This window comes from Stegostoma tigrinum, chromosome 18 (assembly GCF_030684315.1).
Source record: "Stegostoma tigrinum isolate sSteTig4 chromosome 18, sSteTig4.hap1, whole genome shotgun sequence".
Classification (NCBI taxonomy): domain Eukaryota; kingdom Metazoa; phylum Chordata; class Chondrichthyes; order Orectolobiformes; family Stegostomatidae; genus Stegostoma; species Stegostoma tigrinum.
In genome coordinates, this window is record NC_081371.1 from 39,799,843 (window position 1) to 39,814,065 (window position 14,223).

The following is a 14,223-nucleotide window of genomic DNA, read 5'->3' on the forward strand; positions in this document are numbered from 1 at the left end:
TATCTCAGTGTACTGTAGGCTAGCTTTGCGCTGGTTGCCATACGTTCCTAACACAAATTTGCTGTGAGTGTAGTATTGCGTATTTGTATTTTAGATTTTGTGCAAATCTGATATCGATCTATGCATCTCCATTATATTAATCTGGTCATTATAAACTCCTATAAATTTCTGAATCAAAAAGTAGTTCCCTTTAAGCAAGCTGTTTCATCCTTTTTTTTGTATTTAGCCTTGGTTGTTTTATCCAACATCTTTCTGGAGTAAAGGCGCACTTTATGCAGACAGTTACTGAAATACTGCATCGAGCAAGGTAAAGAAGTTGATCAGATGGACAAGACCATTTTGCTTTTGTTTATTACAAAATGTGCTTTTCAGGTAAGACTATATATACTATTGAACAATGAAAGCAATCTTTAGCATTGCTGTAGTATGTATTAAAGTGAAGAGCAATATTTTCACAGTAATGTTAACAACAAAATATCTTGATCATGGTTATTTATACTTTCCATTATGCTACAGCATAATTGCAGGGGCCATAAAGAGATCTGAAAAAGAGAGATTATATGTACTCGAGATCATTAATCACAATGAAACTTTCTAATATATTACACAAACTTAGCAGTTACTGGTAATTAACCTTATCATTGATACATAAACACTGAAAAATATAACAAGTAGTAAAATAAATCTTTTCCAAAAATATATTTAGATCTTTGTTGCTTGTCAAAAATGGTAGAAATAGATAATGGCAAAAAGTCACTGCAATGAAAAGCTTTCTATTCATTATCTACACACCACAGTACCATCAAAGAACAAAAAGAATAGCTGTAAATCAAAGCTATCAACTCTTCAAAAGTTTATCTTTCAAAGTGTAATTATAATAAAGCAAATATATTGCCTTGGGTTTGATTAGAAATCTGTGTTTAAATATTAAATTGAAGTTGAGTCACCTCATTGGATGCAACTAGGAAAGTAGATGTAATTTGTGCAGGAAACTGGTGTATTTTTCAAAAGTGAAATTATGACCTACCTTTTTGCTTTAGCCTTGTTGCTCTGTCAGAGGAACAGTGAGGTTGCGTATTAATGTCACTGGACTAGTAATCTAGGGCCCCAGGCTGAAATCGTGGGAAACACGGTGTTTTACTGCATGATGGCATGTTGTCAAATTTCAACTCATTAAAAATCTGGAATTTCAACAAAGGTAACCTAATAGGAAAAGTTAAAGGCAAAGTCACTGTAGTTCTGTCTCTTCTTCGAGAGAAATGACTTGCAATGAGTTTAACCTGAGGGTTAGCTTAGGGTTCAGTTCAAATGTTTGTCCCTTAATCAACATTACTAAATTATTATCTTGTCATTTATTTCGTTGCTGTTTGTGCGATCTTGACTGGTAAATTCTGAGTGATTATACTTTAAAAGAATTTTATTTGTCCAAGTGTTTTGCGATGTCTTAAGATCATGAAGGGTGATATTTATGTGCAAGTTGTTTGTTACTCATTCATGAAAATAATCAGCTTACCTTCTTAAACGTTGTGATACTGAAAGGATAGTGTTCTCAATAAAACTGGAAACTGTTTAGGAAAAATCAAAAGATTTAAGTTTATCTGTCCTCCACATCAGATCATAGTATTACAATAAAAAGCAGTAGTTAGCAAATTAGCTCACCAAACCTTCTACATTACAGGATAATAAAATGTGAGGCTGGATGAACACAGCAGGCCAAGCAGCATCTCAGGAGCACAAAAGCTGACGTTTCGGGCCTAGACCCTTCATCAGAGAGGGGGATGGGGGGAGGGAACTGGAATAAATAGGGAGAGAGGGGGAGGCGGACCGAAGATGGAGAGTAAAGAAGATAGGTGGAGAGAGTGTGGGTGGGGAGGTAGGGAGGGGATAGGTCAGTCCAGGGAAGACGGACAGGTCAAGGAGGTGGGATGAGGTTAGTAGGTAGCTGGGGGTGCGGCTTGGGGTGGGAGGAAGGGATGGGTGAGAGGAAGAACCGGTTAGGGAGGCAGAGACAGGTGACAGGTTGGACTGGTTTTGGGATGCAGTGGGTGGGGGGGAAGAGCTGGGCTGGTTGTGTGGTGCAGTGGGGGGAGGGGATGAACTGGGCTGGTTTAGGGATGCAGTGGGGGAAGGGGAGATTTTGAAACTGGTGAAGTCCACATTGATACCATATGGCTGCAGGGTTCCCAGGCGGAATATGAGTTGCTGTTCCTGCAACCTTCGGGTGGCATCATTGTGGCAGTGCAGGAGGCCCATGATGGACATGTCATCAAGAGAATGGGAGGGGGAGTGGAAATGGTTTGCGACTGGGAGGTGCAGTTGTTTGTTGCGAACTGAGCGGAGGTGTTCTGCAAAGCGGTCCCCAAGCCTCCGCTTGGTTTCCCCAATGTAGAGAAAGCCGCACCGGGTACAGTGGATGCAGTATACCACATTGGCAGATGTGCAGGTGAACCTCTGCTTAATGTGGAATGTCATCTTGGGGCCTGGGATGGGGGTGAGGGAGGAGGTGTGGGGACAAGTGTAGCATTTCCTGCGGTTGCAGGGGAAGGTGCCGGGTGTGGTGGGGTTGGAGGGCAGTGTGGAGCGAACAAGGGAGTCACGGAGAGAGTGGTCTCTCCGGAAAGCAGACAGGGGTGGGGATGGAAAAATGTCTTGGGTGGTGGGGTCGGATTGTAAATGGCGGAAGTGTCGGAGGATAATGCGTTGTATCCGGAGGTTGGTAGGGTGGTGTGTGAGAACGAGGGGGATCCTCTTGGGGCGGTTGTGGCGGGGGCGGGGTGTGAGGGATGTGTCGCGGGAAATGCGGGAGACGCGGTCAAGGGCGTTCTCAATCACCGTGGGGGGGAAGTTGCGGTCCTTAAAGAACTTGGACATCTTGGATGTGCGGGAGTGGAATGTCTTATCGTGGGAGCAGATGCGGCGGAGGCGGAGGAATTGGGAATAGGGGATGGAATTTTTGCAGGAGGGTGGGTGGGAGGAGGTGTATTCTAGGTAGCTGTGGGAGTCGGTGGGCTTGAAATGGACATCAGTTACAAGCTGGTTGCCTGAGATGGAGACTGAGAGGTCCAGGAAGGTGAGGGATGTGCTGGAGATGGCCCAGGTGAACTGAAGGTTGGGGTGGAAGGTGTTGGAGCTCAAACAGTTCATCCACTTCACCAACACCTTCCACCCCAACCTTCAGTTCACCTGGGCCATCTCCAGCACATCCCTCACCTTCCTGGACCTCTCAGTCTCCATCTCAGGCAACCAGCTTGTAACTGATGTCCATTTCAAGCCCACCGACTCCCACAGCTACCTAGAATACACCTCCTCCCACCCACCCTCCTGCAAAAATTCCATCCCCTATTCCCAATTCCTCCGCCTCCGCCGCATCTGCTCCCACGATAAGACATTCCACTCCCGCACATCCCAGATGTCCAAGTTCTTTAAGGACCGCAACATCCCCCCCACGGTGATTGAGAACGCCCTTGACCGCGTCTCCCGCATTTCCCGCGACACATCCCTCACACCCCGCCCCCGCCACAACCGCCCCAAGAGGATCCCCCTCGTTCTCACACACCACCCTACCAACCTCCGGATACAACGCATTATCCTCCGACACTTCCGCCATTTACAATCCGACCCCACCACCCAAGACATTTTTCCATCCCCACCCCTGTCTGCTTTCCGGAGAGACCACTCTCTCCGTGACTCCCTTGTTCGCTCCACACTGCCCTCCAACCCCACCACACCCGGCACCTTCCCCTGCAACCGCAGGAAATGCTACACTTGTCCCCACACCTCCTCCCTCACCCCCATCCCAGGCCCCAAGATGACATTCCACATTAAGCAGAGGTTCACCTGCACATCTGCCAATGTGGTATACTGCATCCACTGTACCCGGTGCGGCTTTCTCTACATTGGGGAAACCAAGCGGAGGCTTGGGGACCGCTTTGCAGAACACCTCCGCTCAGTTCGCAACAAACAACTGCACCTCCCAGTCGCAAACCATTTCCACTCCCCCTCCCATTCTCTTGATGACATGTCCATCATGGGCCTCCTGCACTGCCACAATGATGCCACCCGAAGGTTGCAGGAACAGCAACTCATATTCCGCCTGGGAACCCTGCAGCCATATGGTATCAATGTGGACTTCACCAGTTTCAAAATCTCCCCTTCCCCCACTGCATCCCTAAACCAGCCCAGTTCATCCCCTCCCCCCACTGCACCACACAACCAGCCCAGCTCTTCCCCCCCACCCACTGCATCCCAAAACCAGTCCAACCTGTCACCTGTCTCTGCCTCCCTAACCGGTTCTTCCTCTCACCCATCCCTTCCTCCCACCCCAAGCCGCACCCCCAGCTACCTACTAACCTCATCCCACCTCCTTGACCTGTCCGTCTTCCCTGGACTGACCTATCCCCTCCCTACCTCCCCACCCACACCTTCTCCACCTATCTTCTTTACTCTCCATCTTCGGTCCGCCTCCCCCTCTCTCCCTATTTATTCCAGTTCCCTCCCCCCATCCCCCTCTCTGATGAAGGGTCTAGGCCCGAAACGTCAGCTTTTGTGCTCCTGAGATGCTGCTTGGCCTGCTGTGTTCATCCAGCCTCACATTTTATTATCTTGGAATCTCCAGCATCTGCAGTTCCCATTATCTCTTCTACATTACAGGTTCTGTTCTTAAGTCCACTTGTAAATCAGTTAGTTTGCAAGTCATAACACAAAACAGGACAATACAAAGGAGCTGCTCGTGAGGACAGGAAATGGTCATATGTTGGATCTTTAAAATTACACCCCTGAACAAGAGCACATTCATAACTACAAGTGTCTATTAAGTTGAACAATCATAAATTGAGGGCCTCTTATATTTTATAAGGTAATGGCTCAACTGATGGTCCTTAACTCTACTTTCCTGCCGGTTCCCTATAACTTTCATTTCCCTTGTACTTCAACGAGTTGCTTGACACAATCTTGAATGCATTCAATGAACCAGCCTCCACTGTTATCTGTGGAAGAGAATTTTCAGCTTCAAACAGAGATCTTTTACTTACGAAATGTGTCCCTTAATTCTAGTTTCTCCCATGAGGGGAAACATCGTCTCAACATCTACTCCACCAAGCTCCTTCAGAATGTTATTTGTTTCAATAAGATTATCTCGCATTCTACTAAGCTTCAATTAGTATAGATTCAACCTGCTCAACTTTTCCAGTAAGCAAACCACTTCATCTCAGGATGCAGCCGAATGAATGTTCTCTGAGTTTGTTCTGTCGCAAGTATATCTCTCCTTAAATGAGGAGACCAAAATTGTGCACAGAGCTTCAGGAGGAGTCTCACCAATTTCCTGTGCATTTGTGGCAAGACTTCCCTACTTTATGGTTGTCTCTCAATTGCCAGCTGAAATGGCCCAGCAAGCCACACAGTTCAAGGGCAGCTAGGGCTGGGCTGTTATTCTCATGCCTGTTGTGATAAAGGCCAACATTCCATTTGCTTCCAAATTAATTGCTATACCTGCATGCTAAGATTTTGTGTTTCACATACAAGAACACCTCTATAAAATGATTTAAAAAGAATATATATTCCAGCCCACAGGTTGTTTGGATTGCCAGTTAACCCAGAACAGAGCAACAACAAGGAATGTTTTGATTGAATGGAATCCTTTTCCTGATGGATTACAAGCAGAAAGATACTTGGTCACATATGGAACATTTTCTCCACTTTTTTCCAATTTTGTGGTGAGATCAGCCCCAACAAGGATGCACTGATACTACTTAAAGCAAACTATTTCTGATTTGGAAGACTGATTTTATTAAATTTAGATAAAGCTAGAAAATTGCATTCAGGCAAATATTGGGGCATATTTGATGTATTCAGTTGTTAAAACAGAAGCATAAACATAAAATTATCAATGTACATTAATTTAGCTTAAGTGATTTTTTTTATAAGTAACTAAATTAGTTTCCAGAAATGTAAATGAAAAGATAATCAAAGGGCTTTGTCTATAAAGTTGTAGACCTTTGCATATATTAGGAAATATTTCTGGTGTAGTTTTTTTGAATTTACCACATCGTTTCCTCACGTTAAATAAGCAAATTAAGTCATTCTGCTTTGCATTCATTTGGATTTGTTTCAGCATTTATCCTCAGTCACCATTAATCATGATGCAGTTTTCTTTCAATTGTCCAGAGATCTGCTGAAGGATCAAATATCATACTGTATGACCTTAAGGAAAATATGAACTACTATTTTACCATAAAATCAATGCGAAATGGAAAAATTTTGGACAATAGATCATTTATCACACGTAAGTGCAAGCTTGCTGGACAAGTTGACGTGATTTGGAACTAGGTATATATGCAGAGGATAAGAGAAAAGCAGCCAAACATATTCTATTCTTGAGTGTTTCGCCTATGAATGGCTATGAAGTACATGTGACTGCACTGTGTCAACATTATTAAAGCTGCTGTGGCATGGCGGTGGAAGGATGCAGGTATGATTCTCTTCCACTAGTGAGTTTTTGATACTGGCTGATCTATTCCCTCCTATGCTTCTGGTGATAACTTTAAATGATATGGGAAGAGTTGGGACTTTCTAGAAACACCAGACTTAATTAAAAGACACTTCACAACATGGCTACCAGACTATAATGAGAATCACATTCAGTTATTCTTTCCAGAGGCTCCATTGATCAGACAGGTGAATGAATATAAACGTATGAAAACCTCAGAAAACTTAAACATTTTATAAGATGCTTTAACAATTGATTGTAGGTTCAATCCCTCTGTGAAGTGGGTTTACACGATTTAAGCTGTTGCTCCAGTGCACTGAAGCAGAGCTATGATAACAAAGGGTGCCTTACTTTGGATGAAAATTAAACCCAAAACGCCACTTGACCATTCTAGTTTGCTCATAAGCAGGTTAAAAGATTCCACTGCACTTTTGATAACAATTAGATCAAGCTTTTGGTGACAGTCATTTTACATCAACCTGTTCAGGTATGTTACGACACAGCTCTGGGGCAAATATTTTCACACCCAGCCGACACTGCCCAGACCTGCTGAGTTCCTCCAGCATTTTCTGTATCTGTTACTTAGTTTTAAATTTAAGTTGTTTGGAAAGCTTACAAGAAAACATTTTAGATTTGACATTTGCAAATTATGTGGAGAGAGTAATATTAACATTTTCTATTTCACCAGGTTTAGTTGGGGAAACTGCCATTAAAACAAATATTTCAACAACTACTGTTTCATTCAATTGGAGTGAGTTTGGGACCAGAAGACATATTACTACAATAAGCCTTAATTGCACTTCATACACTGCACCACCAATTACAAATAATTATACATGGAATCAGTTAAAACCTGGAACTCTGTATAATTTCTCTTTGGAATTCAAACAAGTGCATCATTCAGGACTGTCCTTGACACAAGTATTTTATATTATGATTGAAACAGGTATGAAAACATTATGTATATACAGTCTTGTTTTTTTCAATATTTATATTGAGGTAATTGATTTTGAATATTTTTGTAAGAAATGGTCTAGTTATTGTGTAGTGAAAATGAAATAGCATATACATCTGAAAAAAATTGGCTAGAAGAATTGCAAATGGAAGCATATTGCAATATATTAGATAACAATGTGTAGAGCTGGATGAACACATCAGGCCAAGCAGCGTCATAGGAGCGGGAAAGCTGATGTTTTGGGTCTGGACCTTTCTTCAGAAAATTAGATAGGTTTATTTTTCTGATGTAGAGCTATTATTCAACTTAACATTAAAAATATCACATATTTTCATCTTCTGAGATGGATCATCCACATGTTACTTCTGGCTGAAAATTGCTACAAATGCTTCAGCCTTATCTTTTGCACTTACGTGTTGGGCTGTTCCGTCATTGAGGATGGAAATATTTGTAGGACCTTCTCCTCTAGTGAGTTGTTTAGTTGTCCATCACCATTCATGACCAGATAGTTGTGGCAGGAATGCAGAACTTCACCCTGATACATTGGTTGTCGGCTTACTTAGCTCAGTCTATCACTTGCTGCATATGCTGTTTAGCATATTTGGCAGCATCACTGGGTTGATATCTCATTTTGAGTTATACCTGGTGCTGCATCTGGCATGCCCTCCTGCATGCTCCATTGAATGAGGGTTGAGCCCTAGTCTTGATGGTAATGGCTGAGTGGAGGATATGCTGGGCTATGAGGTTGGTGTACCATTGTGCTGCTGTTTAATGGCCCACAGAGCCTCATGGGTGCCCAGTCTTTTGTTGCTAGATCTGTTTTGAGTCTGTCCCATTTAGCATAGTGACAGTGCCACATAATATGATGGATGTTAATTTTAATGTGAAGCTGGGACTTAATCTCCACAAGGATTGTGCAGTGGTTGCTCTTAGCAATACTGTCATGGACAGATGCATCTGCATCTGACAAATTGGTAAGGATGAGGTGAAGTATGTTTTCCCTCTTGCTGGATCCCTCAATTGAGCCCAGCAGCTGTGTCCTTTAGGTCATTCCAAGGGGCGGTGTGGACTTGTTGGGCTGAAGGGCCTTTTTCCACACTGTAGGGAATCTAATCTAATCTAATCTACCAGCTCGATCAGTACTACAAATATTGAGCCACTCTTGATGGTATATATCAAGCTAGCCATTAGATAATGAATACATTTGTGCTCTTGCTATGCTGACAGTAATACTGTGCAATCTGTCATCAATAATCCCCACAAGTAGCCAGAAGATATTAAAACTCACTACTGTCACCCTCCTGATCACAGCACAAGGGTCAAATTTCTCTAATTCCATATGTGGGTCTCTTTTATTTTAACTTGTTAATAACACAATTATTTCATCTACAGCATCATGCCCTCTTGGCTGGGTAGGATTACTCTATAGTTGCTACTGGATCGGAAAAGATTACAAAAGCTGGAAAGATGCATCACATTTTTGTGAATCAGCAGTTAATAAAGCTCATCTTATTGATGTCAATACCGAAGAAGAACATAAGCTTATCTCTTCATACCTGAGGTCATTGAATGATCTCAGCATGTTATGGACTGGTCTAAATGACATTAAGGTGAGTAGTAAGTCTTCTGTTCCGGAAATATTTTGGAAAGCATCGGTGAAACTTTCAGGGCCATGTATCAAGAATAGTCTCTTGGGCAAGGTACCAGAGAGGTTCTGATGCCTCTCGGCAATTGACAGTCCCAGAGAGTGCTTGGCCTCTACTTCCAAAAGATTGCTGACCCTCACCTCCAAAGGATAGCAGGAACCCTTCCCTGCGCTACTCTAAATGACCTCTGAAACCTTCAACACCTTTCCAAGAGAGTGCCTGGCCATCCAGAGGAATGTACGGGGAAATATCTACTCTGGGCGGCATGGTGGCTCAGTGGTTAGCACTGCAGTCTCACAGCACCAGAGACCGGGTTCGATTCCAGCTTCGGGCAACTGTCTGTGTGGAGTTTGCACATTCTCCCTGTGTCTGCGTGGGTTTCCTCCAGGTGCTCCGGTTTCCTCCCACAGTCCAAAGATGTGCAGGCTAGGTGGATCGGCCATGCTAAATTGCCTGTAGTGTTCAGGGGTGTGTGGGTTATAGGGGGATGGGGTTGGGTCTGGGTGGGATGCTCCAAGAGGCGATGCAGACTTGTTGGGCTGAAGGGCCTGTTTTCACACTGTAGGGAATCTAAACTAATCTGATCTAATCTCCATAGTCCAACCTGTAGATACCAATGGTCCAAAATCTGAAGTTATAGGAGCATTTGGTCACTTAAATGGACAGCTGCCTCTACGAACTGCACTTCCATTGCGCCCCTCCAAAAATGACCAATGCTGGGATTCAAGGCGATACTTGAGATTCCTGACTTCTTCTGTCAGTTTCTTTGCAATAGAAATGCTCTGTATCATTGCAGAAATCGCATCCACAATGTCCAGTCAAAAGAAAACTCAAAAAAGAGTTATTTGAAAACCTAGTCAAAAAATGTCTTCATCAGTTGGGTGTGTTGAGTATTGAAGTTCCTGCCATTAATAGTTGTTGGAGAATGTTTTAAAAGACAGAATTACACTATTTGTTTAGAAAAAGAGAGTATTAAAGTGTAAGTGGAACGAGTGGAACGGGAATTTGGCTTAGTTGTTCACATAGAGAAAAAGTAGGGAGGGACTTGATTGTTTAATGGCAGTAACGTTCCTTGATGCTGTGACATGCTGTTGAATGTTTTAGACAGCTGTTTTATACCATTGCCTTTCTGTGGGAGTTTGTAATCTTAATTAGCAAAGGGAGTACATTCTTTTTATTTTGGATTCTCATAATATAGAATTTAGAGATGAACGGACATTAATTATGATAAGTTTACTTTCTGACCAGGTCATCACATTCTTCTTCATCCTTGGAAAATGTAGATAAACATGTGTTTTTATTTATTATTAAAGTGGCACCTTCAACATTCAGTCATCAACAAACGTTTGTTTTGATCTACTTTTATCATCCTTTCCTCATTTTGATAATCTATATCAAATTACCCCACACTGTAAGCCTACAGAAAAATTTTCTTATTAATTTTAAGACGTATTGAATAGCTTGTATTTTTAATATTCACAATTTAATTGACAGGTAGGAACTCTATTGCAGCTTGTTTTCTTTTATTTAGTAGAATATAAATCAAAGAAAGTGACTATTTAGTTATTTATTTTTTCAATGAAATATTGATTCATTTATATGAAAGTTATTTCAATCCTCACTTTCTCCTTTAAAATGATGATTATAGAAAGATACAAACCACAACAATGCTAATCTCACTCAGTTAATAGATATAAATGTTTTCTTTCTTAGGCAGAAACTGACCTTCAGTGGACTAATGCATCTCCCTATAATTTAAGCATTATTTTGTGGCAGACTTTGCCATTGAATGAAAGTGATTGCTATGCATTACAGCTGAATCCATTGGGCCCAGACTATGTGTTTACAGGGCTGTTCTGCTTCCTGTCTCTGCCGTATATTTGTGAATATGAAGGTAAATTGTGTGTAAAAGCTGTTTCTACACTGAAGCAAATGTTATGATACAAAATTATGTTTATTGAGTGATGAATGCAAAACTTCATACAAGATAATGTGTCTTGTTTGTGTTTTGATTTTTATTGTTTTATTTGTACTTTTTAAACTCCAAATTATGACTTAATTGACAATGAAAAAACAACAATAATGCTTGAGGCTTAACTCATGCCTTATTTTTCTATGGGCCACCTTTTTGTGTGAACTTTATCTCATGATGGGTATTGATGACTAATGCAAGATTATTGAAAATATGGTTTAAGGACTAAAATAACATAATGGATTATTACAATGGGATTAACCATATCTAATGGTGTCATGTTTCTGAATTGGATTGCTTTCCTTTATGCACTAGTTGACAATGGTGTAGAACTTCTTATGAAGCAGTAAGAAGTAATGGCCAAAGTTTTCACTATAAATTTTATTTACTATACAGTAGTAATCTTCCAACAGGTAATTGCAGCAAATAATTGTAATGCAGAAAACACAGTTCAATTTTAACATCAAATAAATTTAGTCATCAAAATAAAAACAAAGTCCAAATCCTAAACTTAATCTCGATAAGACCACAAAATGCATATTTGGTCATCTCTGGAATTGTGCATGCTTTCTTTCTCCTTTATGGTGGCAATGCTGTTTGTCTTTGCAATTCTAGATCTGTTGACTTACCGATCTGTTGATAGTTTTGTTGCTCCAGGGATCTGCTTTGAGTCTTACCATCTGGTCACCAAAGATTTGGAATCAATTCTGTAGAGTTTGGGTATATTTTATTGATCAACGACATGACTTATCTCTTTAGTTAATTATTATTTGAAAGCTTTTAAAGAAGTTTGTGGCGTTTTTGTTCTATTTTTGAATCTGAATTTCTTTTCTCATGGTCTATTTGTGTGAAACTTACTTTGGAGCTGAGAGCTGTCTAAATCTGTTTTATAATGTTCTGACATTTCATATGATGAAGTGAGAAGAGGTGAATCAGCTCTGCTCTTGTAATATCCTTCTTCGTCAATCACAACAAATAGTTTAATTTCTATTTAGCATGCAGCTATCAACTGATTTTAGTAGTTTTTATTTGCTGTGACATCATTGTTACAGTTTGGAAATATTTTGGAGGTTTTCTGCTTCACTACTGATATGGGATGCAATACTTAATGATGCTGTAATTCACTGTTGATAAGTGGTGTCATTTAGAAGTGAATGATACCTGTTTGTACAATATGTGATGAGTTGCATCATTTTCCTGGTGAGAGCTTAAGAATTTCAACAAAACTAGACGATCTATATTGAGCTATAATATTCTCCTTTCTCCCCTAAGTAGCCTACTCAGTCAGGTTGGTTCTGAAACTAGTTTGTGATCCTCCAAGCCAAAGATTTCTTTAAGCTTTCTGTCCATCTGATGCTTAGCACTAGGTAGCAAAACTGAAAATCGGTCTCAGTTCGGCCCATATATTTTCCCTGGATACAAACTTGTATTATGCCTCATTACTGATTGTAAGAACTTTGTGTTAGCCATTTCTAAATATGTTGTTCTTCAGCCTTAGTTCTTCCAAAGACTGTCAAACTAAAATTAGAAGCTGCTAATGAAAATGAAGCCACCGTTGTTTGGGATGAGTTGAAGGATTTATTCACCTCAAGGTCTGAACTATTTATTTGGTTCCAAACTGTTTCTGGTGGAAGAAAACAGTATTCCCACGCTATATTACTAAATATGACTAAAGCAACTGTTCCTGGGCTGCATCCTGGAAACGAATACTATTTTGCATTAACGATGAGAGATGGCACAGGTGCTCAAAGTACACTTACTCCAATTTTGAGTGTAAAAACAAGTAAGTTTTAATGGTGCTATGTTGCTGTTGTTAACTTCAAAATTGAATTCTGAGCAGTGACAGATCTAATTGTGGGTTGCTGGTTGCACCTTCAATAAATTAACCTGTGTGTATTATAAATTCATCAATCTTGATAGTAGCAACTGGGAAAGGCATGTGCTGGAAGTGCTTCCCTTAGATGAAAGGGATAGTGCACGCTAACACACTTGAGTTTAGCCAAAAGGCAACTGAGAATAATTAACCCTATTTCATACTTGCATGACTCCAGATACACAAACTGGTGTGAAATTCAACAGATTTTCAGAAAATACTTCACAGAAAAAGTTTTGAGATGTAATCGCAGTTGTACTGTGGGTAAATGTGGCAGTCAATTTGCACCCAGCAAGTTCCCATAAGTGTTGTGGGGGCTGCATTCATCCAGGCAAGTGAGGAGTATTCCATCACACTCCTGACTTATGCCTTGTAGATGGTGGATAGGCTTTGAGGAGTCAGGAGGTAAGTTACTTACTGCAGTATTCATAGTTTCTGGCCTGCTCTTGCAGCCACTGTGTCTGTGTGGTGAGTCCAGTTGAGTTTCTTGGCAATGATAACATCCAGGATGTTGATAATGGAGGATTCAATGATCGTAACAACGTGGAATGTCAAGGGATGGTGGTTAGATTGTCTCTTATTGGTGATGGTCATCGTCTGGCATTTGTGTGGCACGAATGCCACTTACCACTTGTCAGCCCAAACATAGGTATTGTCCAGATCTTGTTGAATTTGAACATGGACTGCTTCAGTATCTGTCATTGGTGAATATCCCCACTTCTAACCTTATGATGGAAGGAAGGTCATTGATGAAGCAGCTGAAGATGGTTGGGCCTAGGACACTGCCCTGACAAACTCCTGCAGAGATGTCCTGGAGCTGAGATGACTGACCTCCAATAACCACGACCGTCTTCCCATGTGCAAGGAATGACTCCAACCACCGGAGAGTTTGCCCCCGATACTCATTGATTCCAGTTTTGCTCAGGCTCCTTGATGCCACACTTGGTCAAATGCAGTCTTGATCTCAAGGACTGTCACTGTCACCTCACCTCTGGAATTCAGCTGTTTTATCTGTGTTTGATCCAAGGCTGCAATGAGGACAGGAGCTAAGTGGACCTGGCAGAACCTAAACTAGGCACCACTGATCAGGTTATTGCTGAGTAGGTGCTGCCTGATAGCACTGTTGATGACACCTTCCATCACTTTAGTGATGATCGAGAGTAGACTGATAGGGCAGTAATTGGCCGGGTTGGATTTGTCCTGCTTTTTATGTACAGGACATACTTCGGCAATTTTCCAGTGTTGAAACTACTGGAACAGCAGGGGAGGAGTAAATTTTGGAGCACAGGTCTT

The 14,223-nt window shown here is 41.4% G+C and overlaps 1 protein-coding gene and 1 long non-coding RNA gene across 7 annotated transcripts in view; one reads left to right on the forward strand and one right to left on the reverse strand.

Annotated features, from left to right (window-relative positions):
- Nucleotides 1-367: 367 nt before the first annotated feature.
- On the reverse strand, nucleotides 368-1,766 carry LOC125461141 (uncharacterized). Its single transcript, XR_007249411.2, has 4 exons — nucleotides 1,660-1,766; nucleotides 1,514-1,565; nucleotides 1,028-1,203; nucleotides 368-542 (listed from the first exon to the last, which is right to left on the reverse strand). It is a non-coding gene; the product is annotated as an uncharacterized LOC125461141 (long non-coding RNA).
- A 3,823-nt stretch (nucleotides 1,767-5,589) lies between these two features.
- Nucleotides 5,590-14,223, forward strand: part of ptprq (protein tyrosine phosphatase receptor type Q) — a 206,009-nt gene continuing 197,375 nt past the window's right edge. For all 6 annotated transcript variants that reach the window (XM_048549585.2, XM_048549586.2, XM_048549587.2 and 3 more), the window contains exons 1-5: nucleotides 5,590-6,280; nucleotides 7,173-7,430; nucleotides 8,832-9,049; nucleotides 10,799-10,979; nucleotides 12,550-12,840. In XM_048549585.2, coding sequence (XP_048405542.2) covers nucleotides 6,211-6,280; nucleotides 7,173-7,430; nucleotides 8,832-9,049; nucleotides 10,799-10,979; nucleotides 12,550-12,840 — 1,018 coding nt within the window. In that variant the 5' untranslated portion in view covers nucleotides 5,590-6,210. The remainder of the gene's footprint in view (nucleotides 6,281-7,172; nucleotides 7,431-8,831; nucleotides 9,050-10,798; nucleotides 10,980-12,549; nucleotides 12,841-14,223) is intronic.